The sequence below is a fragment of the Tiliqua scincoides genome, chromosome 11 (genome assembly GCF_035046505.1).
Source record: "Tiliqua scincoides isolate rTilSci1 chromosome 11, rTilSci1.hap2, whole genome shotgun sequence".
Lineage (NCBI taxonomy): Eukaryota > Metazoa > Chordata > Lepidosauria > Squamata > Scincidae > Tiliqua > Tiliqua scincoides.
The window spans coordinates 27,812,558-27,830,837 of NC_089831.1; the positions used below are offsets into that span (position 1 = coordinate 27,812,558).

The 18,280-nt window shown below is 59.9% G+C and overlaps 1 protein-coding gene across 5 annotated transcripts in view; it reads left to right on the top strand.

Moving 5' to 3' along the window:
- Positions 1-17,092, top strand: part of BCL9L (BCL9 like) — a 25,843-nt gene extending 8,751 nt beyond the window's left edge. For 2 of the 5 annotated variants that reach the window (XM_066639479.1, XM_066639478.1), the window contains 7 exons: positions 7,760-8,113; positions 8,363-8,485; positions 9,267-9,471; positions 9,855-9,939; positions 10,067-12,308; positions 12,605-12,865; positions 14,167-17,092. In XM_066639479.1, coding sequence (XP_066495576.1) covers positions 7,813-8,113; positions 8,363-8,485; positions 9,267-9,471; positions 9,855-9,939; positions 10,067-12,308; positions 12,605-12,865; positions 14,167-15,227 — 4,278 coding nt within the window. In that variant the 5' untranslated portion in view covers positions 7,760-7,812 and the 3' untranslated portion in view covers positions 15,228-17,092. The remainder of the gene's footprint in view (positions 1-7,759; positions 8,114-8,362; positions 8,486-9,266; positions 9,472-9,854; positions 9,940-10,066; positions 12,309-12,604; positions 12,866-14,166) is intronic. The other 3 variants (XM_066639480.1, XM_066639483.1, XM_066639481.1) reach the window with 2 other exon arrangements.
- The last annotated feature ends 1,188 nt before the right edge of the window (positions 17,093-18,280 follow it).

Below are 18,280 nucleotides of genomic sequence, written 5' to 3' on the forward strand. Positions count from 1 at the left end.
GTGGGTGGAATGCGTGTGCTGCATGCGGCCCTGCTGGGGCTTGGCCGAGGCCTGGGTCGCGTCACCACAGCCCTGCCGCTGCAGAGCGCAGCACTGGGCCAGGCCACCACCCCAGCGCAGTCACTTGTGGCACTGCCTTAGCTGAGCATGTTGATCACGGCTGGTCACGTTGGAGAGCATTGGGAGGCGGCTGAAGCTGTGTTCAGCACTCGTTGGGGGCGGGGACACCTACTGGGGGTGTGGCTTGGGCTGCTTGGAGGCCTGGCACCCTTTCTGGTCCCCTCCGCTTCCGCGCCATGCGTGTGCTGCCACAGCTCAGCATGTGCAGACTTGGGCCTTCCAGCAGCACCGTGTCTTCCTCCGCTTCCGCTGCTGGAAGGAGGCTGACGCAATACACAGCAGGGCAGCGCTGGGCCGCCTGGAGAGCTTTGCTGTGCACTGGGAGTTCCGCTCTCCCCGCTGCTAACCTGGGTTTCCACTGAGTGCCCTCAGATGCAGCCACAGTCACGGCTGGGATCTCTTGGGATTTGGGGGCGGAGGGTGGCGGTGGAGCCAAGCTCTGTGAGGAGGGTGATGACCGCAGCACCACGTGAAGCCCCCGCACATGCTGACACATGGGTGGGTCCCTGTGGGGTGCCTCCTCCCTGCCCCCTCTGCTACTAAAGCCTGGGGGTTCCACATACACAGCCAGTCCCAGTCCAGCTCCTCGGGGTGCTGCAGGGCCAAAATGTCCCCATGAAATGTGGGTAGAAGCACCCGAGGCACTTGCAGGAGGGGGGCTTGTCTAATGGCCCAGTGAATGGGGAAAGCCTGCTGCCTGCCTTTGCCATCTCGGCTGCAGGGTTTTTCCTCCTCCTCCTGCCTCTTCCTTCCTGGTTGCTGGGCCAGGCCTCCCTGCTGGGCTGGGACAGAGCTGCAATGGGTTAAGATCCCAGCCACAGCTGCGGGAGGGGTGTTCACAGTTTGCTCCAGTTGGCATCTTTCCCAGAGTGCTCTGGAAAAGCGCTGCCATTTGACCCCCAGTACAAACTCAGCCCAGCACGTGGGAGGCAGAAATTGCTCCCAGACCGGCAGGCTCCTTCCACAAAGCTGCCATTTTCTTCCGGGCTGCTTCCCCTCCAGGCCCTTGCTCCCCCCTCCCGTGCCCGACTGGAGCCTGCGGTGGCCATTCGGAGGGGCCACCCATCCTTCTGCCCCAGGCTTCAGGCTCTTGGGTGCTGGGTGTCAGGGCAAGGGGCCTTTTCGGTTGCATTTGCACCACATGCAGCTGCCGTGGCTGTTGGTATGTCGCCCAGGAGCACATGGGTTGGCATCCCGCAGAGGAGTCTTTATCTGAACCCCTTGGGAGGAAGGTGGGCGATTCTGGTGCCCTCAAGGGAGAGCCTGCCGTGAACCCAGCAGCAGCTCGTGTCGTTCTCCGGCAGAGCCAGGGGACGGCTCCCAGGTCCCTGGCAGGAATTTGCCTCCTTGATTTTCGGTCCGGGGAACCCAGAGGGCCCCGTGGGGGGGGGGCAGGCCACGGTTTGGCACACTGTGGTGCTGCCCTGTTGGACCAGGCCGCTGCAGAGCCTGCCTCTCCCCCTCCAGCCCTGCTGTGGATCCTGCTGGTCCCGGCGAGGAGCGTTTGCTGCTGGGCGGTGCATGGCAGGCTCCCAAGCTGGCTGAGTCAGGGAGCTGGCTGGCCACCAGAAAGCTAACTGCCGTTTCGCCCCCTTTCCCTCCTGCCTGGATTTTTTCCCTGCTTCACTTAGCGACAGTTTCATGTATTCACAACAAAGTGCTTTTGCTGCCTTCACTCCCTCTTGGACCCGGAACAAGTGTGAACTGGTTGGCTTCCACAAACTGGGTGGCAGCCTCTGGTATTTGGGCTGGGCGAGGGCAGGCCAGCCAGGGGGGCTCTGCTCTCCGGGAATGGCTGGAGGACCACAGCAGCATTGCAGGAAGGGTCTTCTTCGACTGGCAGCAGGCAAAGCACTGGGGTGGGGAAGGGAAACTCCCTTCTTGTTTGGGACCAGTTCATGTGACTGGTCCCGTCCCCCCCACGTAACAACCCCTAAACTGGGTTCAACTTCTGATTTGTTGCCACCCAAAGATGGAAATCAGAGGTTCCCATGTGAGCTGGAGAGAGTTCACAGCCCCTGGCTCCAGTTCTGGGTGACTGAGGCAACTGTGGAGGTGCAAAGGCCTCTTCCCCCACCACCACCACCACCTCCACCACCCCGCATAGCTCTCCGGGTCTTTGCCCAGACAGTGGCTCCAGCAGACAGTCACTTGCCACACACAAGTGAGCAGCTGCCCCTTGGAGGGGTGTGTGGTGGTGGTTTTTTCCAAGGTCCCATTCTAGCTGGGGCAGCTGCAGTCATCCAAAGCTGCTGCCTCCTCTGGTTGCGGGAACTTTGCTCCATATTCAGTCTCTCCAGGCTGAGCTTCAACTGGCTTAGCATGGGAAGGAGTCCACAGGCAGCAACACACTGCTGGGTGCTTGCGAAAGTCCAGTGTGGGGGGGGGGGGCTGTGTGCTTGAAAACCATCTGCTTGGGGAGAGGGCTGTGCAAAGGGATTTTCCCCCAAGAGCCTCGTTGCTATTTTCCCCTCAGTTGGTGGATAAAAACCAATTTTTTAACAAAAAATTGTGCATCAGCGTTCCTTAAACTTTAGTGTTTTATTTTTTGCATTCCAACTCTGGAAAATGCATCTTTGAAAACAGGTTTAAAATGAAGTCAACTGTCAAAGGCAAAGAGGAGGGTTGGAGCCTGCAGTTCTTGACCTCATCAAACAGGGAGAAAGGTTTTTCCTAGGACGAGAGGGGAGCACCTAAGCAAACAGCCTCCCCAGACCAAGCGCTCTTCTGTGTCCACCTTGGAGCTTGCCTGGGCTTCCTTCTGGGCCTAGCGCCTGTTGGCGCATTGGAGGTGTGAGGACCCTGGGACTGCCAACCCACATCACATGCACACCCTCAAGCGCCTGGGGATCTTGTCATCCTCCACTCCCTGCACTCTGCAATGTGTGTGTCTCTCGGGTTGGGAGCATGGCTGGCTCCACTGCCTGGGCACGGCCTCTTAGGGAAACTGACCTTGCCCAGCACATACCAGGGCCTGCTTTGGAACCATTTTGGACCCCTGTGAGAGCAGAGGGTGAGACCAGGCTGTGAACTGGAGTCTCTCTGCTTTGGCACTCGCCTGTGCCATGACTGCCTTGGGCCATCCTCTCCCGCTCGGCGTAACAAGACATTCAAACAGAAATCTGTTTGTTTCACAACTCCTGAGTGCTTCCCCTGCCACATCTCTAGTCAGACAGATCCCTGCAGCCAAAAATACATGTGGGCTCCATGCTCAAATGTGCTGAGATGCATGGCGGACTCAGGTGTGTTCATTGTTGTAGCAACCGGGCAGTGTGCATCTTTGAATTACAAATGCAAAATATCCTTGAAATAGGTCTTTTTTTGTTGGCACCCTAACCTCCTTTGGTTGAAATAGATCCATCCTACAGAACTGCTGTGGGGCAGTGACTGACCTACAAAGTGTGCAATGTGGGGATAATCACCAGACTCTTTCCAGGAGGTTGTGGAGTGTTTTGAGCACTTGAAAGCATGATACAAAAGTTGAGTCTTTGTACAGTAGTTACTGTGTTGAGTTCTTGTAAATAAAGGAGACTTTGCCATCTGGCCAGCAGGCGCTGTCCCCTCCCAGCTTCTCAGTGGCTTTCTTCCTGTGTCTGGACAGGTTCAAAGAGAGATGGGGTAGGGGAGGTGTCTTGGAGGGATCTTCTTGGGTCACCAGGGCTGTGATGACAGTAGCCTCTCCCAGCTTCTCTCCAGGGCCTGCCGGGGGGGGGGGGTTGCCCTCAGCTGCTGCCACCTTGCCAGGCAGGAATCTAGAGGTGGCCAGACAAGCCTGCCCAGCATTGGCAGCTAGATGCAGCAATACAGAAAACCAAGCACACTCCTAAGTCTCTCTAAAATCTTTCAAATATAGAAAATCATTGCAGGAGATTCATGTCATTGTATTGAGGCCCACACTGGAACGGAGAGTGTCCTGCGTACACCAAAACTGACTTCTGCAGCAGCTGCAGTCCTGCAGCGGTGTCACTGAGCTCTTCTACACTCCTTCCTGGTTAGTGGATTCACAAGCCAAAGAGCTGCTGTAGCAGGTCAGCCTGCACTGAACAGTGAAAGCCACAGGCACCCCCCACCTTGTGGAGGAGCAGCGGACCAGAGCCAAGGGTGCTCCCCCAGCACAGCTGCCTGAGGAGTGAGTGTGTGACCTGCTGGGGCAGAGTCCTATGTTGCACCCTGCAGGGCAGTGCTGGCATCAAGCTGTTGGCCTGCAGTGCATCTGGAGGCGTTGCAGCTTGGGGGGGGTAGTGGAGCCTCCATCCTCTGCTTTCCAGTAAATTTGGGCCTGCAGGTGTGCAGCTTCCAGCTGCCTTTACCCACCTGCCAGACTGTAGACCCACCTGTGTCTGTAGAAGAAGCAGCAGGGAGGCTCAGCCTTTCTCTCACCCCCCCCCCGCCTGCTCCCAGCGCCTCTGACTGAAGCTTTGAGGACTGCTGCCTGCGTGGGCTGGGGGCAGAATTGGGCATGTGCACACATGTGGAAGAAGCCGGCTCTGCAGTGCAGCGTCTCAGCGGCATGTTGCTCTGTGGGCAGACAGAGGAGCCCCAGGCAGGCCCTGGAAGGTGCTCCAGGAGGCTCAGTTGTGCCATGCTCCCCTCCAGAGCCTTCTGTGCAAGTTCTTGTCTTCCTCTTGTGCCTCTCCCTGGGCACTTCTCCCCTTCTCCATTTTTCAGCAGTGGGACACCGTCTGTCCCCCACACCCCCCAATTTATCTCCTGCCAAACAAGGCACCTTCTTTGGGATCCCTGATGAAACTGCCTTCTAGCTAGGGGCTTCAGCTGCTGGGATACACTGTCCACCCAAGCTGGGGGTTGGCAAAGGAAATTTGACATCTTGGGCATTTGTTTCAACAAGGGGAGGATGGGGTAGAAGTGTGTATAAATAGTAGTAGCCTTATAACTGGCAAATCTTCTTGGCTGTTTTCCAGTGATTGTCCGAGGGTGTGTCAGAATTTGCCCCCTGAAAGCCATTGCAATACTAAGTCAGTGTCCAGGAATTTGCAAAGCAGTAAGAAAGAATAACAGTGCCACTGGACATATGCAGAATTCCCTGTTCGGCAGGAGAGAGCCACCATCTGTCCACACTTACTCAGAGGCCACAAGTGGGGGGCAAGGCTGCTGGCCAGCCAGCTAGCCTCTCCCCTGCGGAGCCGCCTCTGCCTTGCCTTCCTCGAGCCCATGGCTGGCTCCACAGCTGCCCAGCCAGCCCCGTTTTCCAAGCATAGCCACCACTTGGGGCCTCTGATTTCAGTCTCTGCAGTGGTGGAGGAGACAGGCAGGAAGGGCAGCAGGAGCAGAGAGCGAAGACCTGGAGCACAGCGTGTGGCCTGACCTGGTGCCTCCTGAGTCCCTTTACTTGTAGTTCTCTCCTGGCAGACCCAGCATCTGAGGGCTGGGGGCTGCAAGGGGTGTGCCCCACAGAGGAGGATGGGGCATTCCTTGACACAGCTTTGATGTTGGCCAGCAGACAGGGAAAGCTGGCAGGTTGTCACCCTGGGGACTTGAGTGGCTCCCCCAAACCTTGCTCCTCCCTGACCTGTCACATGATCGTGGCCGTGGCTGCACTGGGCCCAGCGGGACAGGCGTGCTGGTCTGCCTGGGCCACTTTCTGCGATCCTAGCTGCTTTGTCAGGGAGGCGACAATTGTCCCCTGGGAGAGAGGTGCTCTGGGCATGCTGCGTAGCCAGGGGCTGTGGGCATCCAGGGATAGGTGCCAGGCACTCAGGTCTCCTCCTCCACAAGGGAGCCCTGCCAGAAATGCTGGCTGTACCATGGCCTGAGTCCCTGGCTGCCCGGAGGGAACTCAGATGCTGTCAGAGGGAGCAGGCCTGGTGGCTCCCAGTCCACCTGCCCGCCTCCGAAGCTGGGCAGCAGCCATCTCTGTCCACTCCCCAGCCACGGCAGGCTCTTGTGCTGGGCAGGCAGGCTGGCCTGGGTTAGGCAGCATGGAAATAAATCTTTCCTGGTGTGGAACGAGGGGTATAAATATCCCAGGAGTGATGTGATCTTTCCAGCTGCTATTAATAGCCCCCCAGAGACAGAGCCAGCCAGTGCAGCGGGCTGACACTTAAAGGGACCATGGCACAGTGGCGCCCTTCTTCCCGTGCAGACTGTGGCATCCTGCACACCTGGAGATGGGCTGCCTTTGCAGAGCAGGGCCAACGATGGGCACAGGCCCATCAGCCACTCCACAGGGACATGGGGGTTGGGGTGCCCCCCTGGGCTCCTCAGCAGTTGCTGTATGGTGGCTCAGCCAGGGTGCCTTCTTTCCCCCTCCTGTCCCAAGAGAACCTTTCCCTTAGGCACTGAGGAGGCTGGCTCCTGTCCTGCCCAGGGGAGCAGTTCGTTCTCAGACCTGGCAAGACAAGCATGCTGGATGGGTGAGGAGGTGTCAGAAGCTGCACTCTTCAGTCCTGCCTCCATCGAAGCTTGTCGGAACCTGCCTTCCTCTGAATCAAGTCCTGCGGCACAGTCTGGGCCTTCCTCTAGCAGTCAAGCGCCTTCCCCAATGGCTCTGCCTGGCTCCCCTGGCAAGCTGCAGGGCTACAAAAGCCACAGCAGGCCCAGGGATTGAAATTGTGCCCCAGGAAGAGTAGGCTGTGAGGGGAGCCTTTCCTCTGTCCAGAGGGCCCAGGCATCTCCCCCACTGGAGCACAGGAAGCTTGAGGCCTGAGCTGCAGGGGTCTCCATTGCTGGTGATGGTGCTCCAGCCCTTTCACAGGCCTGCCTGGAGTTGCTCCCAGGGAAGGAGTCCCCCTGCACACGGAGATTCCCCTGCATGTGGATCCCCTGAGGTCCCCCTATGTATGGAGCAGGCCATGTTGCACTCCTGAGCAAGCCAGGCCCCCTCAAACATGGCGCTGGCTATAGACATGGTCTGCAGCACTGGCCTTCCTGGATCTGGCTGGTGAGCAGCCCTCAAGTGCGCCCTTGTGCACGAGGGGGGGCCGTGCCCGTGTTGCTGCTGCCCAACTGCCTCTGCTGCACCACAGATCACCCTGGGCCCCAGGAGGTGGCTCTGCCCCTTCTGCCCAGCCAGGTTCCACCCCCCTTCACAGTCTTGGCAGTGCTGGACTCAGAGCTGGCTTGGTGACAACACCGAGTGTTGTGGCCAGCTACAGAAGGGTTCACAGGTCTCAAAGTGCTCGGAATGAACTTGGGCAAGCAGCGGCCTGACCCGGCCACCCCTGGACCACTGTTGCCTTGCAGTGGCTGTTGAGCGGCTCCAGCTGGTCTGAAGGGGCCTGCAGCCAAAACAAACCATCGGCTGGTGAGATCAAGGGGGGCGTTCAAGCCCATGGCTGTGCTCTGCTTGGAGTTGGCACAACAAGATGGGATGATGAGGGGCAGCCGCAGTGGTTGCTGCAAGGCTAGAACCTGGGAGCCCCCCCTCCTGTGTGCAGGCAGTGCTACCATTGAGTGTGGGGGGCGGGGGGGGGGCTTTGCTTCCTGGCAGGAGCCAGTGGACCAGAGAGAATGAGGCCTTCTGGCCTCTGGTTGCAGAGGAACGATTGGGGAGCTCAGTGGCCCCCTCCCTGGAACTGAGTTTACATGGCTAGTGGCTGGGAGGCACTTTTGGAGGGGAGCCTGCACCACAATTGCGCCTTACTCCCTCAGCCAACCCCCATCTCTTCTCCCCTTGCAGGTGTTCTGTGCACCAGGAAGACCCAACTGGAACTTGGAGCCTTAGCCAATCAAATGCACCCTGACAATAAACTGACCAACCATGGCAAGACAGGTAACGGCAGCGCCCAGCCCCAACATCATAATGTGAACCAGAGCCCCACCTGCAACCTGGGCGCGAAGGGCGTAGGGGCCGGGAGCCATGGCGGCCCAGCAAGTCAGTCTGCCCCTGGCAACTCGGGACTGAAGAGCAGCCAGGCCCCCCTCCCCGCCTTTGGGGCACTGAAGGGCAAAGTGAAGCGGGAACGGAGTGTCTCCGTAGACTCTGGAGAGCGGCGAGAAGCCAGCACGGCCTCCCTGGACAAGGAGCTGAAAGGTGAGGATGCCCCCTGCTGGCTGGAGGGGGAGAGCCAAGGTTGGGGGCCTCCAGTGGTGTGGCCCCCCCTGCTGGGTGCTCCCAGATCGGCCCTTCCTGGCTTCACAGAGCGCTGCCTTTGAGTCCCCGGGATGCTGCTCGAGGCTGCTGGAACTTCCCTAGCCTGTAGGAGGCCCTGCCCTGCCCTGCCAGAGGGGGTGTCACCCCCTTGGAGATGGTTGGCAGCTCACAGTGTGCCTCTGGCTGCAGGCGAAGTGGCCCCCCGGAGCAAGCGGCGCTGCGTGCTGGAGAGGAAGCAGCCTTACAGCGGGGACGAGTGGTGCTCTGGACCCGATAGTGAGGACGACGAGAAGCCTCTTGGCAGCTCCCACAGTGAGTAGGCAGGGCGGGCAGGCCCCCTGTGTGGCTGTGAGTGTGACTGGATTGAATGAGGGGGCAGCCCAGCATTTGGGCTCTTGCAGGGAGCTTGGGCTGTTTCTTAGCTTGCATAGGGCACAATCCTAACCAGGTATACTCAGAAGTCAGTCCTATTTTGTTCAGTGGGGCTTTCTATCAGGAAAGTGTGGATAGGATTGCAGCCATAGTAAGCATTACTTGAGTAGTGGGGTTTTGCTTGTGACCCCCCCCCCCCCGCCTCCTCCCCAAAATTGCAGCAAACTGCACAGCTGGGCACATGTCTGAACGCACACAGCCTGCAACCCCCCTTGAGTTTCTGAGCCCTTTGTCCCTAGAACTGGTTCTTGGCGCTCTGGAGTGTCAGCCTCTTCCTGAATGATGAAAGGCAAAGGGGTTCAAAAAGGCTGGGGGGGGGGAGCCAGACAGACAGGAGTTCCCCAAAGGAGGCGCTGTGGAGGCCCCTGTTCAGCAACATCCAGCAGAGGAGCTGGGGGATTCCCATTGTGTAGCGCCACCTGCTGGATGCGTAGAGGAGAGCAACGGAGAGCAGAGGGAAAGCTGCCTGCACTCGCTGCCACCATCCACCCCCTACCCCTGGTTTCCCTCTCCCCCCCCCCCAAACGTGGGGACCCTCCTCTCTGGAGTCCTCCTGGTCAACCTCCTCGCAAGGGTCTCAGTGTCCCTGCCACTGCAAAGTGGCACCAGCTGCTGCCTGCAGCTCGCACCCCCCACCCCGGTCTGTCTCCTTCCGCCACAGATTGTAATGCAGCAGAGTCGGCAATGACCGCGGCCTCGCAGCTGGGCCCAGGATCCAATCCACTGCCGACCCTGAGTGAAAGCAACGCGTCCGGCACGCCCCCCGGTGCAGCCCCCGGTCTGAGGCCAGATGCCAGCGGTGGCAGCAACAGCAGGAAGCAGCCCCTGCAGTTTGTCTACGTCTTCACCACGCACCTGGCGAACACGTAAGCTCCCCACGTGCCCAGGGGTCGGCCTGGGACTGGCCTGAGGCCACGGTTACACCCTCTGGCCTGAGGCGGATCTTCCCGAGGGCAACTGGAGTGTGCAGCGTGGTGGTGCTGCTTCCGTAGCTCACCTCCAGTGTTCTGCTTGCGGCTCAGATCTCGAGGGCTGGGGCTGGAGTTGCAACGAACATCCTCCTCTGACCAGGGGCATTATGAGGCTGCTTGCTGGGTGGGGGGAGGGCAGTCCACAGATGTCCTGACTCTCGTTGGGGGAGCTGGGGGGGAGCAGACCAAAGCCATCATGCCCCAACTCCTCTGGGTCCAAGGCTGTAGTGCTTTTTAGGGGAACTCCCTGACTGTGTCCTTGATGTGTGTGCCTGCAGGGCTGCAGAGGCTGTCCTTCAGGGCCGAGCAGATTCCATCCTGGGTTACCACCAGCAGCATGTGCCCCGGACCAAGTTGGACCAGGTGCGGATGGAGGGGAGGGGATGGTACTGTTCCATTTTGCATAAGAGCTCTGGGGGTCTAAGGGGTGGGGAAGGGCAATCTGAATCCTGGAGCTGTGGCAAACTTGACCGTGGGGCTTCTCATCCAGCAGGTACCTGCCCCCAAGCTACAAGTGGCTGCTGAGGCCCTGCCGGTCAACTCGTCTCCTGCCAGCACCCCACAGTCTCAGCCCTCCATCCCACCCAGCAGCCAGGCCCAGAGCCAGCCTCCACCTCCTGCACCATCTTCCCAGCCTTCAGCCCCTCCACCACTGGGACTGGGCCAAGGACCACTGTCTTCCACTAGTGCCCTCCCCCAGGAAGGGGCCCCTGAGGACACCCGCCGGGACTTGACGCCCAATTCAGTGGGCAATGGCAACAGCACTGCCCCCAGTGGCACCCACCCCAGCACACCCACGGCTCCTAGCTCCCTGCCTGCCAGCTCTGTAGATGGCGTGCTGGGGGATGGGGCTACCACCCGGCCCCCTTCTGCAGGGAGCGGTCCCCGCAACCCCCTCAACACAGAGGGCCTCTCCAAGGAGCAGCTGGAGCACCGGGAGCGGTCGCTGCAGACCCTGCGGGACATCGAGCGCCTGCTGCTGCGCGGCAGCGAGGCCGAGCCCTTCCTTAAGGCAGGCCAGGGACCAGGCGAGGGGGCAGTCCTGCCGCCACAGGCCCCGCCCCCACAGGCTTCCGCCCCTCCCCCTGGGGCTGGCCTGAAGAAGTACGAGGAGCCCTTGCAGTCTATGATCTCGCAGACCCAGAGCCTGGGGGGGCCTGGCTTGGAGCCAGAGGGGCCGGGCCCCCCGGGGATGGACATGGGGCAGCAGATGAACCTGATGATGCAGCGTCTGGGCCAGGACAGCCTGACGCCCGAACAAGTGGCCTGGCGCAAGCTGCAGGAAGAGTACTACGAGGAGAAGCGGCGCAAGGAGGAGCAGGTAGGCATGCACGGTGGGCGGCCCCTGCAGGACATGATGCTGCCGCAGCCCATAGGGAGCATGATGCTTCGTGGCCCCCCGCCCCCCTACCACAGCAAGCCTGGTGAGCAGTGGCTGCTGCGGGGGGTCCCCGTGGACATGCAGGATCCAATGCAACTGCGGCCGCCTTTTGCCGGGCAGCGGTTCCCCGGCAACCAGATGCAGAGGAGCTTTCCGGGGATGCAGAACATGGCTCTGGAGGCGCTGGGCCCCATGAGCACCATTCAGCGCCCTGTGAGGCCCGGGATGGCCTGGACTGAGGAGATGCCGCCCATGGGGGGCCCGGGCAGCTTTGCTCCTGGAAGCCTGCCCTACCCCCCTGGGCAGGGGGAGCCAGAGCGCTTCCTGGCCCCACGAGCCCGGGAGGAGATTCTGCGCCAGCAGCTGCTAGAGAAGCGGCAGGGCGGGATGCAGCGGCCCCTCGGCGTGGAGATGGAGCGGGTGCTGCAGGCCCACCGGCAGGTCGAGCCAGCCCTGTTTGCAGGCGAAGGGCTGGGCCTGGAGTTTGGCGGCTCGCGGGCCATGCTGAGCCCGCCCCTGCGGGACATGGAGCCGGCCTTGGGCCCCGGGAACCTCAACATGAACATGAACGTCAACATGAACATGAACATGAACCTGAATGTGCAGATGACGCCGCAGCAGCAGCAGATGTTGATGTCGCAGAAGATGCGCGGCCCGGAGCTGCTGCCCGCCGAGGAGCTGGCGCGGGCGCGGGCCTCCAATGGCACTGGCGCGATGTTGGGTGGCCCCCAGAAAATGCTGATGGGCTCCCCGTTCCCTGCCCAAGGGCAGCAGGGGTTCCCGGCCGTGCAAGGGTCCTACCCGCCCGTGCCGCAGGAGATGGGCGGCACACCAGACATGTTCGTGCCAGAGCAGGGGAACCTGGGCAGCACCACCCGGCTCAGCCACATCCCCCTGCCTCCCACCACCAGTGCCCCAGCCGCAAACATTCACCAGGCGCCTGCAGGGAGGGGCCTGGGGCGGCGCCCCTCAGATCTGGCCCTCAACATGGGGCAGATGAACTCTCCCAGCGTGGGCCGTCTCAAGTCCCCGATGCTCAGCCAGGTCCACTCTCCCTTGGGCACCTCCCCGTCTGCCAACCTCAAGTCCCCCCAGACGCCCTCGGCCATGGTCAGCTTGCCTGCTGCCAGTGCCACCAGTGCACCCTTGAAGTCCCCCCAGGTCCTTGGCTCTGTGCTCAACGTCCGCTCCCCGAGCAGCTCCCCGAGTCACCTGAAGTCCCCGTCCATGGCGGTCTCGTCTCCAGGGTGGGCGCCATCGCCCAAAAACGCCCTTTCCAGCCCCGGGATCGGCCAGAACAAGCCAGCTCTCGGGATGAGCAACTCGACACCCTTGGGCAGCATAGAGCCAGGTAAGGTCCGGGGGGGGCTGCTTGTGCTCATGCGTCAGGGAGGGCAGGGGAGGGTGTGAGGAATGGGAGTCGGGCAGCCTGGAGCTCCGGAGTGTTCGTACCCATTGACAGGCTGGAAAGTGGCCTGGCTGAGAGAGGAGACCCTGATGTGGAAGACAAATCTTCTGTTGCTACAGTCTGCCTGCCTCGTGCGGGGGGGGGGGATGCCCAAGGGCTTGGGGGTGGGCTGGAGGCAGCTGCATCTTGGACATTGACTGCGGATGTTGTCTTGAAGCGTTTGCTGTCTCCTCTTGCAGGCTCGATGCCGCCTGGGCCTAGGACCAGCTCCTCTGCACCACCGAGCAACCCCGCTGGCCCCCTGAACCCCAGCCTGCCTTTTCCTTCCTCTCCAGACCCGCCCCCATCTCAGAACCCCCTCTCCCTCATGATGTCGCAGATGTCCAAGTACGCCATGCCCAGCTCCACCCCGCTCTACCACAACGCCATCAAGACGATCGCCACGTCCGACGATGAGCTGCTTCCTGACCGGCCACTGCTTCCGCCTGGTGCCATGGCTGGTAGGTCCCTTGGGGGTGTGGCAAGGGGTCGAGTTGGGGGCAAGCCATGGTCTTGGGCCTGGATTGCTGCTCTGGCCGCCTGCACGAGAGAAGGGCGCTGGTTGCCCACGCAGCCTGACGCCGCTCTCCGGAGCTGCCCATCCGTGGTCTGAGGGAACGTTGTGCGGACTCTTTGTCTAGGCATCTTCTGATTTAGGGTGAACTCCCCGTGCCCAGGGCGGTCAGCTTCAGGCACTCCTGAAGGGCCCATTGCCCCAGCCCTTGAGGGCTTGGCTGGAAGCAGGTTCAACAGCAGGCCTGTCCCAGGGCTCCCACCCTGGTGCTGGGAACTAGTCAGGGCAGCACTGCTGGCAAGGAGGGGCATGCAGGAGAGGACGTTGGCACAGCAGAGGGCTGCCAGGCCCAGTTGCAGTTGGATCTGCCTCCTGTGCAGGGCTTGAACTTGTGCTTCTGAAAACCCTCCAAATTGCCTGTGGGGGTGATCCAGGTAGGCAAGGAGTCCAAACTTTGCCAGGTTTGTACAAACCCAGAGAAAATGAAATGCAGCAAAATAAGGAGGGAATGGAGGAAAGCAGAACAAGCAAACTGGTGAAAAATGCTTCGCTGAACTTGCCTGGATGTACCTAAAGTGAGAGCATGACTGACCTGAGTGCAGTAACTAGCAATGCTCAGCAGAGGAACCAGACCAGTACCTATGGAAAGCACACAGAACCCCCAGGGATCAGCCCCCCCCCGTGACCTTTACAGGTTGGCTTGTTGCGAAAGGAGCAAACAGTTAATTCCCTGAATGCGTCTAGCTGGAAATGCAGCCCCTGTTGCTGGCTGCTGCCATTGTCCCAGGAGTGCTGGCTTTTTGCAGTAACTGGGGAGGAAGGGGGCTTGCCTTCTGCAAATCAGCAGCGGGTTCCAGACCTGGTAAAACACCCCCAAGTGTCTTTGAGCTTGATTGTAAGAAATGGAGGGATGATGATGTCATCGGGTGAACTGATTTGATGGGGGAAGCCACTCCAGTCAGTGTTACTTAAACAGGCAGGCATGGCTGCTGAGTTGGGGGGGGGAGCACATGCTGGTCTCCTCAGGAGGGGTTGGCCTGGAGGGGTGACCTTTGGGGGAACCCAGGCACCCTGGGCTACTTGGCAGTGGTGCATTCAACAGTGGGCAAAGGCTGCTGCACATTGCTGGCAGGGTGGGGTGAGAGGGCTTTTGAGGACGGTCCTGGTGCTCCTTGCTCGCTCCTGGGAGACCTCCTTTGCCTCCCACCTGTCTTCCAGAAGCTAATGGCTCTTCCTTTCCTCCCACAGCCATGGGAGGGAGCCAGCCTGGCCAGATGCACATGAACTCAGTGGGTCCAGCGTCTGCTCAGAGCCCCATGGGCATGAACCTTCCCGGGCAGCAGCCACTCTCACATGAGCCCCCAGCACCCACGATGTCCTCGCCAAGCCCACTGGGTGCCAACCTTCCCATGCACGCTGGTGGCCCCTCCCAGAACCCAATGCTGCTGCCCCCTGGGCCCCAGGACAGTCTGGGGCAGCCCTGTGGCCCCCCTGGCCAGCTGGTCTTCCCCTCGCGTCTCCAGCAGCCCCCCAGTAATGGCAGCAGCATGCCCATGGCTCCTGGAGGAGCTGGCGGTCCTGGAGTGCCCCAGCACTACCCACCGGGCATGGGTCTGCCCCCAGAGGAGCTGCCCCCTCCACAGCCTGGCCAGATGACAACCCAGCAGCAGCAGCACCAGCAGCAGCAGCGCCTGACTGGAAGGCTACCCGAGCCCTACCCATCAGCACTTCCTGGCGTGGCTTCGGTGCTCAGTGACCCGGAGCTCAGTGACGTCATCCGCCCCACGCCCACTGGCATCCCCGAGTTTGACCTCTCGCGCATCATCCCGTCCGAGAAGCCCAGCAGCACCCTGCAGTACTTCCCCAAGGGCGGAGAGGGACAGGGGCCCAAGAGCCAGCCGCCCTCCAACATCCACTTCATGAACCTGCAGAACCTGATGGCTGACCACGCTCCGACCCGGCCCAGCCAGCAGCGCCCCTTGGCCATGTGCCACCCAGGACAGGTGCCCATGCTGGGCAGGACAGGCCTGGCGCCCCAGCAAGCCATGATGGGCAGTGGCCTGCACCAGGGCATGATGCTGCCCCAGCAAAACTTCCTGCTCATGCAGGCCAAGCAGCGCAGCATGTCTGTGTCGGGCGAGATGTACGCACAGGCTGGGCACATGATCTCCCCACAGGGCTCCCTCATGGGTCCCCCACCCCAGCAGAACCTCATGGTCTCCCACCCGATGCGGCAGCGCAGCGTCTCCCTGGACAGCCAGATGGGCTACGGCCCTGGAGCCGGCAGCATGGCCAACTTGCCCTTCTGAGGGGCAGGCAGGAGACCGCCCGACCCCTGCTCGCAGGCCCAGGGATCACTTGGACTCTCCCACTTGCTTGATCTCTCTGTTTGTTAGAACCACCAAAATGTGTAAGAGGGTTTGGGAAAACTGTAAATAGGTCGGGAGAAGCAACAGCAAGAACTCGCTGGCTTGGAATTGTTTGCATTTCTGTGTTTTAATAGAAGTCTCGGAACTTGTTTGGGAAGTTGCCAACCCAAAACCCATTGACAACATTCAAGCCATTGTGGCCACGGAGCTCACCTGGACATACATCTCACCAGGGGGCAGGCTGGGCTGCTGGAGCAGAGATACAGTCCCTGCCTGGGGCCACTCCGCTTTGGGCTGAGAGGAAGGAAATAAGAACTTAGGGCGAGCCTTGCTGGATCAGGCCCAAGGCTCATCTAGTCCGGCTTCCTGCATCTCACAGTGGCCCACCAGAGCCTCGGGGAGCAGAGCCTCCTGGCAGAGCCCCCTTCCTCCCTCTGCCTCAGCTACCAAGGGCTTGATGCATGTGTGTTCTTGGCTTGTCCTCCAGCCAGTTTGTTCTGGGAAATGGTGTGCCATGGAGGTTGAACACATGCGCGTGCACAACTCTCTCTCTCTGTTCTTTCTGCAGCTCTCCTGCCACCACCAGACACCCCCAGAAAAGTCAACCTGTCTGCACAGGCTCGCCTGCTCCCCTTCCTCCCTTTGCTGTCGCAGAACTTGGGCACAGAGAGGCCTTTCCCGCATCCACCCTGCTAGTCAGGAAGGGGAGGGAACTGCTCCTTCCGGCAGCGCAAACTGGGTCAGCACCCTGTTCTTCCCATGATCCTCCCTGCTTGCATCTTTAAGAGGTGTGTCAGGAAGCACCAGCCTTGTCTGCTGCCTTTGGCTCATGGCAGGTGCCCCGCCCCCTTCTCCCACAACTTGGCCAAGGACAGCCAAGCCACGGTACAGAGCAGGTTTGGGTGTCCATCTCCCTTCGTAGTTCAGAGAGTGAGGCAGCACTGAATTGCAAGATGGATCAGAAAGTTTCCGAGTTGCTGCAACAGTGGTGCCTCTGCCCTTGAGTTGGTGCACGAATTGGCTCTTTTTCCAAATGCATGAGTTGAGTGGGTGGAGTGAACAGAAGCTGCCTTTGTGAGGATTCTCCAGGTGCACCTGTTGGCTTGGAGCATCCGTCCCAGAGAGGAATACTCCCGGCAAGTGCCAGGAACCCCCCACCGACACCTTGGGGTTGCTCTGGTGAGAGCCCTTGCAAAGAGAAACAGTTTTGCTTCTAGCGATGATCAGTTAACGTCAGTCTTGGACACCTCTGGGTGGTTCGGAGCCTTTGGCCTGTGATTGCTCCCTCTGGCTTCTGACCCCCTTTCCTCCACCCCTCCATCTACCCTCTTGGAGCCCCGGTGGATCCTGATTTCCCACCCTCCCTGTTTCTGCCCTGCCTCCAATTGCCAGGGGCATCTGCCCCTGTACTGCAAACACCAGCAGAGATAGCAGCAGCCTTTGAGGTGCACGTGTGTGCCAGCGAAGCCAGACACCCTTGTCCTGCCTGACTCCCTGGTTGGTCACTGGGTTACCCCGTCTTGCTCCGCTGCCTGTGTGAAGGGCCGCTGTTAAAGTCTGCCTGGCACCCCCCTGCCTGCAGCCCCCCACCCTCTGGCTCCAGGTGGCTACCATCCAAAGCAGCCCCAAATGCCCAGGGGCATGGAGGCGTCCGTGGCCATGTGATGGTGACTCACCCACTGTTTCAGCCGGGGGGGGGGAGGGTCCTCTCCTGCCGCCCATGCATTTTGTACCATTCTATAAATATATATATAAATATATATATATATATAAATATAAATATATAAATACAATATGTGAAAACATCTGATTGGTTTTTATTTTGAAATGATTTCTAGGCTTGTCTTTGGGTATCTGTGCTGCCTGTAACGTATTGATTGACCTGTTTTATAGGTGCCTTTTTATTAAAAAAGAGAGAGAGAGTGAGAGAGACCTGCCTTCCTGGCAGGAGCCTCCTTGTATTGTGTTTGGTGTGCAGGGGGGTGGTTGGGGAACCAGACAGACCTGCTTCCCTGGCGCTGCCTCCCCCGGCAATGTCCAGTCCCTGCCCTCAGAGGCGTGTTGGGACTCCACAGTACCCAAGAGCCATTACGAAGCAGCCCTTCCAAGCACTAACTGCCCAGCTGCCTTGGCTTGTTTAGGAGGGAAAAACACTCTGTGCATCCTCAGACACTTGATTAACTGGTGTGTGCCAGACCTCATCCCCTGAGGTTCAGAGCTGTTCCTTGAACTCGATGCCCCAGAGGGCAGGCTGCTCTCCCCCTCTGAGCTTCGTGTTCCGTGGGTGCTTCTCAGTTCCCGCCTGGAAAGGAGCAGGACCTGCTGTGGGCTGTCTGTATGTGGTGCTGCTGAAAGTGGTCTGGCAGTCACAGGGGGAAATGTGCTCCTGGAAAAGGACAGGAAGGGAGAGCTCCCTTCCCCACACATGTGGGAAGTTGAGCATCATCGCTGCATTCTTTGCAGCGAGGCCATAGCGCACAAGGCCCTTCTCCCATGCTGCTGCGCAGACACTTTGTCTCCTTGTCCCATCTCCAGTCTGCCTTCTGCCGCCAGGCGGCCTCCAGGCAGCAGTCAAAAAAATGTGCAGCTGAATCCTCGAGGGCTAAAGTCTGACCGCTCAGGCCAAGGCGTGTTTCAGCAGAGGTGAATCCCCTTGAGTTCAGTGGAGTGTGTGCTAGAGGCTGCAGTGCCCTTTGCAGCCCACTCTTCCTCTTCTTCAGTATGGCAATGTGCCAGGCCCGCTGCCTGCTGTTTCCTGCAAATGCCTTCATTTCCAACTTGAACCCTTCTCCCTTTTGAGATCAGAATGGGGGCACCTGGTGGTAGCAGCCCTGCTTCAAAACCCTCTGTTAGCCCTTCTCTCTTCTAGGTGGTTGAAGGCCTGTGTGGCTGTTCATAGACCCTGCACTAGGTCTGTCCTCCACTGGTGTGAGGCTCAAGGGCCATTCATCCTCTGCTTAGAGACAGACCAGAGAACCCTCAGGGACCTGTGA